Below are 13,357 nucleotides of genomic sequence, written 5' to 3'. Positions count from 1 at the left end.
ATGAACCCATCAATTGTTTCATTTTTGTCTGTGCTATGTTTTTAAATTATATATATATTTTCTTCTCTGGGGTGTCTGCATGTCTGGGATTTCTTCTCAAAGAAATATGACCCATGAATATCTGTCAATGTCCCTATGACTATTCTATTTGTTTGTTTGTTTGTTTGTTTATGCAATTGAGTCTGTGTTGCCCAGGCTGGTCTCAAACTCCTGGGCTCAAGTGATTCTCCTGCTTCAGCCTTATAAGGAGCTGGGACTAAGTCTGCTCAAGATGACTTTCATTTTCCATAGGCAAAAAATGCCAGTTTTTTAGCTTTCCTGAAGGAAAATTGTAACAGGGTGTAATGGTTAGGACTCTTTTAAGTGTTGTTTACCAGTGTCATTATTGGAGGGCCTTCCACATAGAGCAAATTGAAGTTTTTGGATCATTGTTCCACAAGCCATCAATGCCTAGTGGATAGATTTGAGACTAGCAGGTTAGAAATGTGTATGATTATCATTCAGTATTGCTTCTGAGAGTGTGATACGTGCTGCCTCTGTCATACTGTTGAGGTTCTCAACTTTTTTCCTCCCCCAACATACTTGAGGAATATGAAGCCTTCTCATCACTGTTCTATGAACACATTATGTTTATCCCAAATGCGAGGGGCTGTGGGTAGAGGTGAGGCATTGGGCAGAAAACAAGGTCATGAAAGCTTCCAGATGATTCTCATATCTTCTTGTCATCCTTACTGTGAGAAGCTAAACTGTGGATGATATTGTTCTCCAAGATTACTCACATATAGGCCTTGAGAGTTAACTGATATGTAGCATCATGAACTTGTAATTAAAATGGTGTTGTGAGTAGTTTTTTTTTTTTTTGAGACATCAGAATTACCATAGCGTGAATTAGGATATTTCAATTTTAGTTCTCTTCTCCTAGTTTTCTTGGAATAAATAATCAAAATATGATATACACAAAGAAAAAGAAGTAAAGAAGTGCTCAAGGAAATATTCCCTTGGTATTTTTTTTTTTTTTTTTTTTTTTTAGAGAGAGAGAGAGAGAGAGAATTTTTTAATATTTATTTTTTTAGTTATCGGCAGACACAACATCTTTGTTTGTATGTGGTGCTGAGGATAGAACCTGGGCCGCACACATGCCAGGCGAGCGCGCTACCACTTGAGCCACATCCCCAGCCCCCCTTGGTATTTTATATAGCACTTTTATTAAGCTGCTTAAAAGAAGACTTAGTGTGATACTATCATACTATCCTTAAAACGAGCTTTTTCCTCACTGTCTTTATATAAACTTAGGTAATTATTAGATGATCTGCTTTCCAAGAGGGATATAGCAATAATGTTGATTTTTACAAGGCTTAAGAAGTTATTTATTTGTTTCTTTTTTTTTTTTAACGTCAGTGCTGGGGATTGAACTCAGGGCCTTATGTATGCTGGCAAGCACCCTGCCACTGAGCTACATTCCTAGCCCTTGCTATGTTATTTTAAGACAGGTTCTCCGTAAGTTGCCCAGGCTGGCCTTTAAATTACAGTCCTCCTGCCTCAGCCTACAGAGTTCCTGAGATTTTAGGTGTGCACCACTGTACGTGGCTAGAGGGTAGAATCCTTTTTTTTTTTTTTTTTTTTGGTACCAGGGATTGAACCCAGGGCCACTTAACTACTGAGCTACCTCCCCAGGATCCCCCACCCCCTTTTAAAAAATGTTTTGAGACAGGTCTTGCTAGGTGGTTAGGGTTTCACTAAGTTGCTGAGGCTGGCTTTGAACTTGTGACTTTCTGCCTCAGCCTCCTGAGCCACTGGGATTATGGGTGTGTGCCACCATGCTTGGCTAGAATTCTTATAGAATAGATAATTATTAAAACATTGACAATTTTTTCTTTTTAAACTAGCTAAGAATACCTCTCAGGAAACCATGTTAAGAGATCTTCAAGACAAAATTAATCAGCAGGAAAACTCCTTGACCTTAGAAAAACTGAAGCTTGCCTTGGCCGATCTGGAAAAACAACGGGACTGTTCTCAAGACCTTTTGAAGAAGAGGGAACATCACATTGAACAACTGAATGATAAATTAGGCAAGATAGAAAAAGAATCCAAAGCTTTATTGAGTGCTTTGGAGTTAAAAAAGAAAGAGTATGAAGAATTGAAAGAAGAGAAAACTCAGTTTTCTCATTGGAAAAATGAAAATGAAAAACTATTAAATCAGTTGGAATCAGAAAAGGAAAGTTTGCAGAGTAAAATCAATCACTTGGAAACCTGCCTTAAGACTCAGCAAATAAAAAGTCACGAATACAATGAGAGAGAAAAGACCCTGGAGATGGAACGAGAAAACCTAAATGTTGAGATCAGAAACCTTCACAATGTGATAGAGAGCAAGACCATGGAGATAGAGACACAGAAAAAAGCTTATGTAGAATTACAGCAGAAAGCTGAGATCTCTGATCAGAAGCATAAGAAGGAAATAGAAAATATGTGTCTGAAAACTTCAGAGCTAACTGGGCAAGTTGGAGATCTCGAACACAAGCTTCAGTTACTGTCAAGGGAAATAATGGACAAAGACCAGCATTACCAAAACTTGCATGCTGAATATGAGAACCTCAGGGAACTCCTCAGATCCAAGGATTCTAATCTGGTGTCGAATGAGGATCATCACAGAAGTTGTTTGGTTTTTGAACAGCAGCCTACAGTGAATAATTCCTTTGCAAATCTAACAGGGGAACAAGGAACCATGCTTTCCGAAATAAGCAAATGCCACTTAGGTGCAGACCAAAGTCCAAAGCATTCAGCTCTCTTACAAAACAGAGTTGTTTCACTTGAATTTTCCTTAGAGTCTCAAAAGCAGATGAACTCAGATCTGCAGAAGCAGTGTGAAGAGTTGGTGCAAGTCAAAGGAGAAATAGAAGAAAATCTCATGAAAGCAGAACAGATGCATCAAAGCTTTGTGGCTGAAACAAGTCATCGCATTAGTAAGTTACAGGAAGACACTGTCGTTCATCAGAATGTGGTTAATGAAACTTTAGTTGCCCTGGAGAACAAGGAAAAGGAGTTGCAACTTTTGAAAGAACAACTAGAAGCTGAGCAAGCAGAGATTCAAGAATTAAAAAAGAGCAACCATCTACTTGAAGTCTCTCTAAAGGAGCTACAACTTTTATCTGAAACCCTGAGCTCAGAGAAAAAGGAAATGAGTTCCATCATTTCTCTAAGCAAAAAAGAAATTGAAGAATTGACCCAAGAGAATGGGGCGCTCAAAGAAATTAATGAAACCTTAAGTCAAGAGAAAATGAACTTAATCCAAAAAAATGAGAATTTTTCCAGCTGTATAGAAGAACGAGAGAAAAGCATTTCAGAGTTATCTGATCAGTATAAGCAAGAAAGACTTCTTTTACAACAGAGATGTGAAGAAACCGGAAGTGCATTGGAGGATCTTCATGAAAAATACAAAGCAGTGCAAGAAAAGAACTCTGAATTAGAATGCTTACTAAAGGAATGCACTGGCATTTGTGAAAACAGAAAAACTGAATTGGAACAGCTAAAGGAAGCATTTGCAAAGGAACATCAAGAATTCTTAACAAAATTAGCTTTTGCTGAAGAAAGAAACCAGAAACTAATGCTAGAGTTGGGGATAGTACAACAAACTCTGAGATCTGAGATTACAGACATCCAAAACAATTCTCAGAATGAGGCTAATGGTTTAAAGCAAGAAATCATGACTCTAAAGGAAGAACAAAATAAGCTGCAAAAGGAAGTCAATGACTTATTACAAGAGAATGAGCAACTGATGAAGCTGACAAAGACTGAACTGGAACAGCAGCATCCAGATTTGGAAACAATTAGGGACTCTGTGAAAGAAACGGAGAATGAGATAAATAAATGTGATTTTCAGCATCACATGGATCTTGAAGTTAAAGACATTGCTCCAGGCAGTTGTACTACACAGTTTATACAATTAGAAGCTTTGGTGAAAAATATGGAATTGAAACTTCAACAAAGTGAGAAGGAGAAAGAGTGCTTGCAGCAGGAATTACAGACAATTAGAGGAAAATTAGGAACTGGAAATTTGCAAGATGATCAGCCACAGGAAATTAGTGGCCTTAAAGACTGTGAAATAGATACAGAAGAAAGGTACCTTTCGGTGCTTCATGAATTGTCAACCAGTCAGAATGACAATGCACAGCTTCATTGCTCTCTGCAGACAGCAGTGAACAAGCTGAATGAGCTAGAGAAAATGTGTGAGGCACTGCGGGCTGAAAAGCTGGAACTGGTATCTGAGCTGAATGATTCAAGATCAGAGTGTATCACAACAACTAGTAAAATGGCAGAAGAGGTAGAGAAACTAGTAAGTGAAGTTAAAATATTAAATGATGAAAATGGTCTTCTTCAAGATGAGTTAGTGAAAGAAATGTCAGATGGTGAATTTGGTGAGCAACAAAACGAGCAGATGTCAGTGTCCTTGAATCCTTTGGATGACAGTAATTCCTATGAGCGCTTGACCTTGTCAAATAAAGAAGTTCAAATGCATTTTGCAGAATTACAGGAGAAATTCTCATCTTTACAAAGTGAACACAAAATTTTACATGATCAGCACTGTCAGATGAGCTCTAAGATGGCAGAGCTACGGTCCTATGTTGATACATTGAAGGCTGAAAATTCGGCTTTGTCAGTGAATCTGAGAAACTTGCAAGGTGAATTGGTAAAGGACTTGAAGCCAGAACCTGAGGAGGGGCGTAATCTGTCACTGTCCTTCTCTTGTGTGACAGACAGCCCTAGCCTGACAAGTTTTGGAGAATCCTCTTTTTACAAAGATGTTTTAGAACAGTCTGGAGACCTTTCTCTCTTGAGTAGTTTAGAAGGAAGTATTTCAGCAAACTTGTCTAACATAGATGAAGTATCTTGTAGCCATCTGGAGGAAAATCTGGCAAAGAAAGAAATCCCAACTGCCCCCATGAAGAGTGTGGAAGAACTTGAGACCCTTTGTCAGGTGTACTTGGAATCCCTCAAGAATCTGGAAGAGAAAATCGAAAGTGAAGGGATTCTGAAAAATAAAGAAATTCAAGAGCTTGAGCAGTTATTAAGTTCTGAAAGGAAAGAGCTCGATTGTCTCAGGAAGCAGTATTTGTCAGAAAATGAACAGTGGCAGCAGAAGCTGACAAGTGTGACTTTGGAGATGGAGTCCAAGTTGGCAGCAGAAAAGAAGCAGACGGAACACCTGTCACTTGAGCTTGAAGTAGCACGACTCCAGCTGCAAGGGCTGGACCTAAGTTCTCGGTCTTTGCTTGACTCTGAAGTAGAAGTAAGTACCTGGGATTACGTGCTATTTCTGTTGGCATGATCAGTAGTCACTCAACAAATGTTGACTTGAAATTGACATGAAATCTAAGTTAGTGTATAAATATATGGTTCAAGGAAATATAAAATATTCCAAAATTTTTCTAAAACCAACTATAACTTTAGAAAAATGAGTAAATCTTATTTGAGGAATACATTTCTATAATGAGTAGATTTAAAGTGCTACTATTTCAACTATTACTACTATTTATTATATGGGAAATTATTTAAGGTGTTGCTAAAGCCGGGAAAAATTATGGATTCAGAAGGTCTTTAGAATCTGTGTTTTCATTGAGAGTTAATAAGGCACACTTATGAATGGCAATATGATAAGGATTTTATAACTCATGCCCTTTTTAGACTATTGTAATGTTACAGCATTATAGTCATGAAACTAAATATACCAGATTGTTTAACATATTGCTTAACAATTTCTCTCTAACAATTTGCTGTGGTACAAATCTGTGATTTGGTATTATGTCATTTAAAGAAAACTTTATTTCTCTCTCCTTAGTTTTTGTACAAGGAATGGAACCCAGGGGTGCTTAACCTCTGAGCCACTTCCCCATTCCTTTTTATTTTTTGTTTTGAGACAAGGTCTTGATAAGTTGCATAGGGCCTTGCTGAGGCTGGCTTTGGCCTTGTGATCCTCTTGCCTCAGCCTCCTGAGCTGCTGGGATTCCAGGCATGTGCCACTGGGACTGGCAGTCTTTATTTATTGGATACGTACTTGTTTAGTTATTAAGGACTTGGTCCTTTCTCGTTGACCAGTTCAAATAATAATACTGTATAGTTTGAGTCTCTCTCTGTATATTTCTATGAGGTGGGGAGGGAGTTCATGATGAGGGTCAAGAGGACTAGCCAAAATATCAACTCCTTATTTTGTAGATGAAAGGGAAATGAAATGCTTATATGTAATTTATCTAAGAATGTACATGGTAAGTGCTGTATTGGGCATGGAGACCTTGGGCTGGAAATCTGGTTATGAAACATTATACTTTCTTTTATTAAGGAATATCATAAATACTGAGGATGGAAGCTAAACATTTATATGGAATTTGTTGGCTACTTAATTGATATTCACAAAGAAATCTTTAAATAAAATTTAGTTATAGTTGGGCACAATACCTTTATTTTATTTGTTTATTTTTATGTGGTACTGAGGATTGAACTCAGCCCCTTGCACGTGCTAGGCAAGTGCTCTACTGCTGAACCACAACCCCAGCCCCACAAAGAAATCTTATATGTAGAGCTAGAGTATTCCTAGCAAGGAAGAAAAAAATTTCAATATATTAAATTTAATTGATAAAGTAACTTATATCTTCATGATGAATACATTGTCATTGCCTTGCACATATTTGGAACCTATTGAATGTTTAGTTCTGTTGAGTATTTGGACAGAGAAAGCAGATGGAAAGATGTGATAGGAAATATGTGATTTGGAAAGATCTGCTTTTAGCAGAAGCCAGATAGCATTTTCTATAAAGTAGTAATATTGATTTTCTTTGATGCTTCTTGAAAAATAAAATGCATTCTTGTGATCTATTATAATAACAGGCTATTCGGGACCAAAATGATAGCTGTGACATAAAGGAAGAACATAATTCAGAAACTACAGAAGAAACACTCAAGCAGGATATTCATCAGATTTGTGATAAAGATGTTCAGCAAGACCTCAATCTAGAGATTGAGAAAATCAGTGAGACCAATACCAATACAGCCAGACTTATAGGAGAGGAGTCTGGGGAGAAGTCCTCAAAAACCAATTATGAGATACCAGCAGAAGACAAAATCCAGGGCGATTCAGGATGTATTTCTGAATTGGCATTTTCTGGTCCAAATACCTTGGTACCCATGGATTTTCTAGAGAATCAGGCATACATCCAAAATCTCCAACTGCAAGTGAAAGAGACATCAAACGAGAATTCGAGATTACTTCATGCAATAGAAGACCGGGACAAAAAAGTTGAAAGTTTGCTACATGAAATAAAAGAGTTAGACTCAAAACTCAATTTACAGGAAGCACAACTGAAGACCAAGATTGAATCATGCATGCAATGGGAGAAAACAGTTGAGGAACTCAAGAAAGAAAAATCTGATTTAAGTGAAAAGTTGGAATCCTTTTCTCATAACCAGGATAACCAGGAGTCATGCCAGAGAGTGGAAGCTTCAAATGGCTTTAGTTCTGATTTGGAGATGGGCACAGATGAATCATTGCATGAAGTTATTGAAGGTAACATATCCCTGGCAGATGACAAATGGAAAGAGAAATTTCTTGATGTGGAAAATGAGCTGAACAGACTCACATCTGAGAAAGCTAGAATTGAACATCATGCCCTCTCTGTGGAAGCTGACTTGGAAATAGTTCAAACAGAGAAGGTACGTTTAGAAAAAGACAGAGAAACTAAGCAGAAAGTTATTGTCTGCCTTGAAGAGGAGCTCTCTGTGGTCACAAGTGAGAGAAACCGGCTTCAGGGAGAATTAGATTCTGTGTCAAAAGAAAATGAGGCCCTGGATCAGATGTCTGCAAAGATGAAGGAGAAAATTCAAGAGCTGGAGTCTCAACATGGTGAGAGTCTTCATCATATTCAGGTGGTAGAGGCTGAGGTCAAGGACAAAACAGAACTCCTTCAGACTCTGTCCTCTGATGTGAGTGAGCTGTTGAAAGACAAAGCTCATCTTCAGGAGCAGCTTCAGAATTTGGAAGAGGACTCACAGGCCCTGTCTCTTGCAAAGTGTGAACTGGAGAACCAAATTGGACAACTGAATCAAGAGAAAGGATCACTGATGAGGGAATCTGAAAGCCTGCAGGCCAAACTGCAGGAGTCAGAACATGAAAAGTTGGCTGTCTCCAAGGCCTTGGAAGTTGCACTGATGGAGAAAGGTGAGTTTGCAGAGAGGCTGGGCTCAACCCAGGAGGAGGTGCATCAGCTGAGAAGAGGCATCGAGAAACTGAGAGTCCGCATTGAGGCTGACGAAAAGAAGCAGCTCCATGTCATGGAGAAACTGAGAGAAAGCCAGCGGGAGAATGATTCCCTGAAAGATAAAGTGGAGAACCTTGAGAGGGAATTGCAGATGTCAGAAGAAAACCAAGAGCTGGTGATTCTCGATGCTGAGAATTTCAAAGCAGAGATGGAGACCCAAAAAACTCAGATGGAAGAGATGGCTGAAAGCCTGAATGTTTTCAAGTCAGACCTTGTCACAATTAGGGCTGAAAAAGAAAATCTGACAAAGCAACTACAAGAAAAACAAGGGCAAGTGTCAGAATTAGACGAGTTGCTCTCTTCATTAAAAAATCTGTTAGAAGAAAAAGAGCAAGAGAAAATACGAATGAAAGAAGAATCTAGAACCGAAGTGGAGATGCTTCAAACACAATTGAAAGAGCTAAATGAGGAAGTAGAAGCCTTGTATAATGACCAAGAAACCCAGAAAGCCAAGGAACAGAATTCAGACCCACCGGGGGAAGAAGTATGTCAGCTGAGAAGCAGCTTTGAAAAGCTGAAAGTACACATAGAAGCTGATAGAAAGAACCAGCTCCAGGTCTTGGAACAACTGAAAGAAAGTAAGCATCATGCAGATTTGCTTAAAGAGAGAGCTGAGAACCTTGAAAGAGAACTAGAGCTGTCAGAGAAAACCCAAGAACACGTGATTCTTGAGGCCAACAATTCCAAAGCAGAGGTAGAGACTCTGAAAGCAGAAATTGGAGAGATGACCCGAAACCTGAGAGACTTGGAATTGGATCTTGTTCATACAAGGTCAGAAAAAGAAAATCTGACAAAAGAGTTACAAAGAGAGCAAACACGAGTATCTGAATTAGAACTACAGAATTCCTCATTTGAAAATCTATTGCAAGAAAAAGAGCAAGAGAAAATACGAATGAAAGAAGAATCTAGAACCGAAGTGGAGATGCTTCAAACACAATTGAAAGAGCTAAATGAGGAAGTAGAAGCCTTATACAATGACCAAGAAATCCAAAGAGCCAAGGAACAAAATTCAGACCCACCGGGGGAAGAAGTGTGTCAGCTGAGAAGCAGCATTGAAAAGCTGAAAGTGCACATAGAAGCTGATAGAAAGAACCAGCTCCATGTCTTGGAACAACTGAAAGAAAGTAAGCATCATGCAGATTTGCTTAAAGAGAGAGCTGGGAACCTTGAAAGAGAACTAGAGCTGTCAGAAAAAACCCAAGAACACGTGATTCTTGAGGCCAACAATTCCAAAGCAGAGGTAGAGACTCTGAAAGCAGAAATTGGAGAGATGACCCGAAACCTGAGAGACTTGGAATTAGATCTTGTTCATACAAGGTCAGAAAAAGAAAATCTGACAAAAGAATTACAAAAAGAGCAAATGCGAGTATCTGAATTAGAAATACAGAATTCCTCATTTGAAAACCTATTGCAAGAAAAAGAGCAAGAAAAAATACAGATGAAAGAAGAATCTGAAATTGCAGTGGAGATGCTTCAATCACAATTAAAAGAGCTAAATGAAAAAATGACTACATTGTGTAATGACCAAGAGGCCTGTAAGACCAAAGAACAGAATCTGAGTAATCAAGTAGATTCTCTTGAACTTGAGAAGGCTCAGTTGCTACAGAGCCTTGATGAAGCCAAAACTAATTATATTCTTTTGCAATCTTCTGTGAATGGCCTTATTCAAGAAGTGGAGGATGGCAAACAGAAACTAGAGAAGAAGGATGAAGAAGTCAGTAGGCTAAAACATCAAATTCAAGACCAAGAACAACTTGCCTCTAAACTGTCCCAGGTGGAAGGAGAGAAGCAACTTTGGCAGAAGCAAAAAGCAGAACTGGGAAATGTGACAGTGGAATTGGAGCAGAAAGTTCAAACGCTGCAATCCAGAAATGACACTTTGCAGGACACCTTCCAAGCACTGCAGCACTCTTATAAGGATCTAGAGAGTGAGCTTGAACTAACAAAAAGGGAAAAAATGTCTTTTGTTGAAAAGGTAAGTGGCTACATATATGTGTATTTAAATATGTAATACAAGGGAGGGAAACCTCTTGTGAATTATAATTCCTTCTAGATGGTGTGTGTCCTGTTGTACCATACTGTGTAAAGATGTATTTGTGGGGTCTTGAACTGTGGGAATGCTGAGTTGGCTCTGATGTAGTAACTGCTGTGACACATTCATAAGGGACATCTTCATGGATTGAATCAAATTTTTAATGTGACACCTGCACATGGGGTAAGCTTTGGATTATGTGTAGTTACTGGTTCTTGTTGTAGTTCCCTTTCTTCCAGTAAGTACATCAGAGTGGCAGCCTCTTCTTACCCAGTTGAGAGCCACTAATATCAGATTAACAGGCACTGGTTGGTATTGGAGGGGTCTCTTGCCTTTTTGCCCTGCCTTTTTTACTTTTAGGAGAAAATAAAGACACTGAGCATTCATGGCTCCTAGAATTTGTCTGAGGTGCTTTGTGGTATGAGCTCCTTCTTTTATTACCTTCTTTTGTGCAGTCTTCTGTCTTGTGAGGTGATGATTAAAGGGGAGATCTGCCATTAAGAAGCTTAAATTATTAAAGAAAAAATAAGTGTGGCCCAATATGTTTACTCACTGATCTAGGAAGTAATTTTAATCAAATTAAAATTTTAGTGAACAAATCATAGAAATTGTCAGGAAAATGTAATTCATCATAACTCTTGTGTTTTCCATGATTCAGGTTTTTGTGCTCTTTGTGAGAGATGGCAGTTAATGTAGACATGATAAGACAAACTGTACCAGGCTGTTTCAACCTGAGGGGGCAAATGCAAATAATACAACTGTTTTTAACTAATCATAAGCATGTTTCTGCAGATGAGTACAATACAGGGGGATTTATAGAGGTTTACGAACTGATAATTAGCTAAGGTGTGCCTCACTGATTATTCTCTGATGCTTCATTCAAATTAATACCTTTATGAAGGATTTTGAGACATAGTAATATTAGCTATCCTTATTATTCTTTTCCTTATTCCTGTCTTTTATTAAATCTTTGCTGAGAAGAAGAGGTAAGCTTGCCGGTAGGTTTTGAGGGTACTGGTTTAGTGGAATAGAAAGGAAGATTAGCCAGGTTTCATTTCATTATCTCAGGCTAAAGCAATGTCACAAATAGGTTGTATCAGAGTAGTTAATTTGATCAAAACAGACCACCAAAAGCAGAACCTAATGAACATTAAATTTCAGGTAAACACAATGACTGCGAAGGAAACTGAACTTCAGAGGGAAATGCACGAGATGGTACAGAAAACAACAGAGCTGAAGAAAGAATTTAGTGAAGAGAAGAGCAGGCTAACTGAAGAATTGAAGGTGATGTTGGAAGAACTAAATAACAGCAAAGTGACTTACTCTGGGGCAGACTCTTTACACTCTGATAATTCAGTGTGCACATTTCCCTTGTTTTTTTTTCTAAGATCTGTAATGCACCATACTCTTTTTCGCTTTTGAAAAACTGATACCAGACTTATGTTCTGATCAGATTTGCAGTGATCTCACCATCATGGCCCTGAAGGAGCCATGCAACATTATCTTAGGAAACGTGGTTGAAGATTGTGAGACTAACAAAGGAAAGGAGAGAACAACATTATCTTTTGGGAGACTTAGGAAACTGAGTGGAGGGGTACTGTTGTGTGTGTCTTCAGAAGTTCCGTTTTGCACACAATTCTTAAATTTACAATATATGATTCTTTATTATGTCTTGTAATTGTTTTCCCATATGCTTATAAAGAGAAATTCAAGATTTTAATTGGAATTACTTCTGTTTTGTAGATGGACCATCTAAAATATGTAAATCAGCTAAAGAAGGAAAATGAACGTGCCCAGGGCAAAATAAAATTGTTGCTCAAATCCTGTAAACAGCTGGAAGAGGAAAAGAAAACACTGCAGAAACAGCTCTCTCAACTTGAAGATGCACAGAAGCAGAAGACAGGTGGGCATTAGCTAAACACATCAGTTACAAGACTGTCTCCCAGTGGTGAAATAGCATTGTGGTGTGCATGTATAGGATCTGTTTATTGTGCTCTATTCTCAGTGCTGATTTTGAGCACTTATCTATTTTCCAATTTCTGAATTTTGTTCTTGAAGTCATTATAGAATGCAGAAGCAGGCCTGCATTTTCAAATAGAATTATTTCATCTACTCTTCTATAAAATATGCAAAAACCTGATAGTTTTTTAAACAATAGTACCTTTCGTTAATGAGCCTCTAAGAAGAGCTTTTCATGTTGATGCCTACTTAAGTCCTTTCTCCATCAAAGGCAGATAGGCATTTGATCTGCATTGACATTGCTAATTTATAATTGGCTGATTCTGGTTCACTGTGGCCCATCCTCATGGTTTGCTTAAAGGGAAAATGTAGGGAGCTGTATTTTTGGGTACGCTGGCAATATTAAAAAAGCAAAGAAATGATAACTTTCCCTATCAGTTTTCTCCACTTAGCCCTCAGTGTAGCCTGCCTCCTGTGTGGGCAGATGGTGGCGGGCACGGTGTAAGTGTGCTTAGAATGCAGCGTGCAGGGCACACAGCACTCTCCCCTGTCGGAAGTGTTCTGGGTGGGAGTAGGTTGGAATTTCAGGGAGATTTGTAGTGCCCCCAAACTCCTGTCCACCAGGCCCTATATTACCTCTAAATGGTTTCAGAGCCTTTTTGGACTTCCCTATTCACTGGTCCCCTACACTTTTTCAAAGCCATACAATAGAGACTTATGTTTATTCACTTATGTTGGAAAGAATGGGTGAGGAAAAAGCCATTTTTCATGTAAGCGCTCATGTAATTAGTTTTACAAGGAAGTCTTAATAGGGTGGCTGAAATAGGAGTTTCAGATTTTGGTGACTTTTATTTAAGCTATTCCAATAAGAGCATGCTAAAATTCTGCTAGAATAAGTAGATTCTTCCCAAAATAGAAGTTGTTTGAACTCTTAGAACATGAATAGATAAATCTCCATAAATCCTCTAAAAAATTCAAAGAACAGGCCTAAAATTATTTGCTGTTTCTCAATGCCCAATGTGTCTGGGTCAGCATCAAATTACTATAATATATCATTTTATTT

The 13,357-nt window shown here is 38.3% G+C and overlaps 1 protein-coding gene across 1 annotated transcript in view; it reads left to right on the top strand.

Annotated features, from left to right (window-relative positions):
* Window positions 1-13,357, top strand: part of Cenpf (centromere protein F) — a 55,867-nt gene that overhangs the window by 36,440 nt on the left and 6,070 nt on the right. The window contains exons 11-15 of the mRNA XM_077802828.1: window positions 1,887-5,284; window positions 6,877-8,997; window positions 9,544-10,278; window positions 11,497-11,649; window positions 12,079-12,238. Coding sequence (XP_077658954.1) covers window positions 1,887-5,284; window positions 6,877-8,997; window positions 9,544-10,278; window positions 11,497-11,649; window positions 12,079-12,238 — 6,567 coding nt within the window. The remainder of the gene's footprint in view (window positions 1-1,886; window positions 5,285-6,876; window positions 8,998-9,543; window positions 10,279-11,496; window positions 11,650-12,078; window positions 12,239-13,357) is intronic.

Source organism: Urocitellus parryii, chromosome 9 (genome assembly GCF_045843805.1).
Source record: "Urocitellus parryii isolate mUroPar1 chromosome 9, mUroPar1.hap1, whole genome shotgun sequence".
In the NCBI taxonomy this organism is placed as follows: domain Eukaryota; kingdom Metazoa; phylum Chordata; class Mammalia; order Rodentia; family Sciuridae; genus Urocitellus; species Urocitellus parryii.
This window is presented reverse-complemented; position numbering and strand designations above follow the sequence as displayed.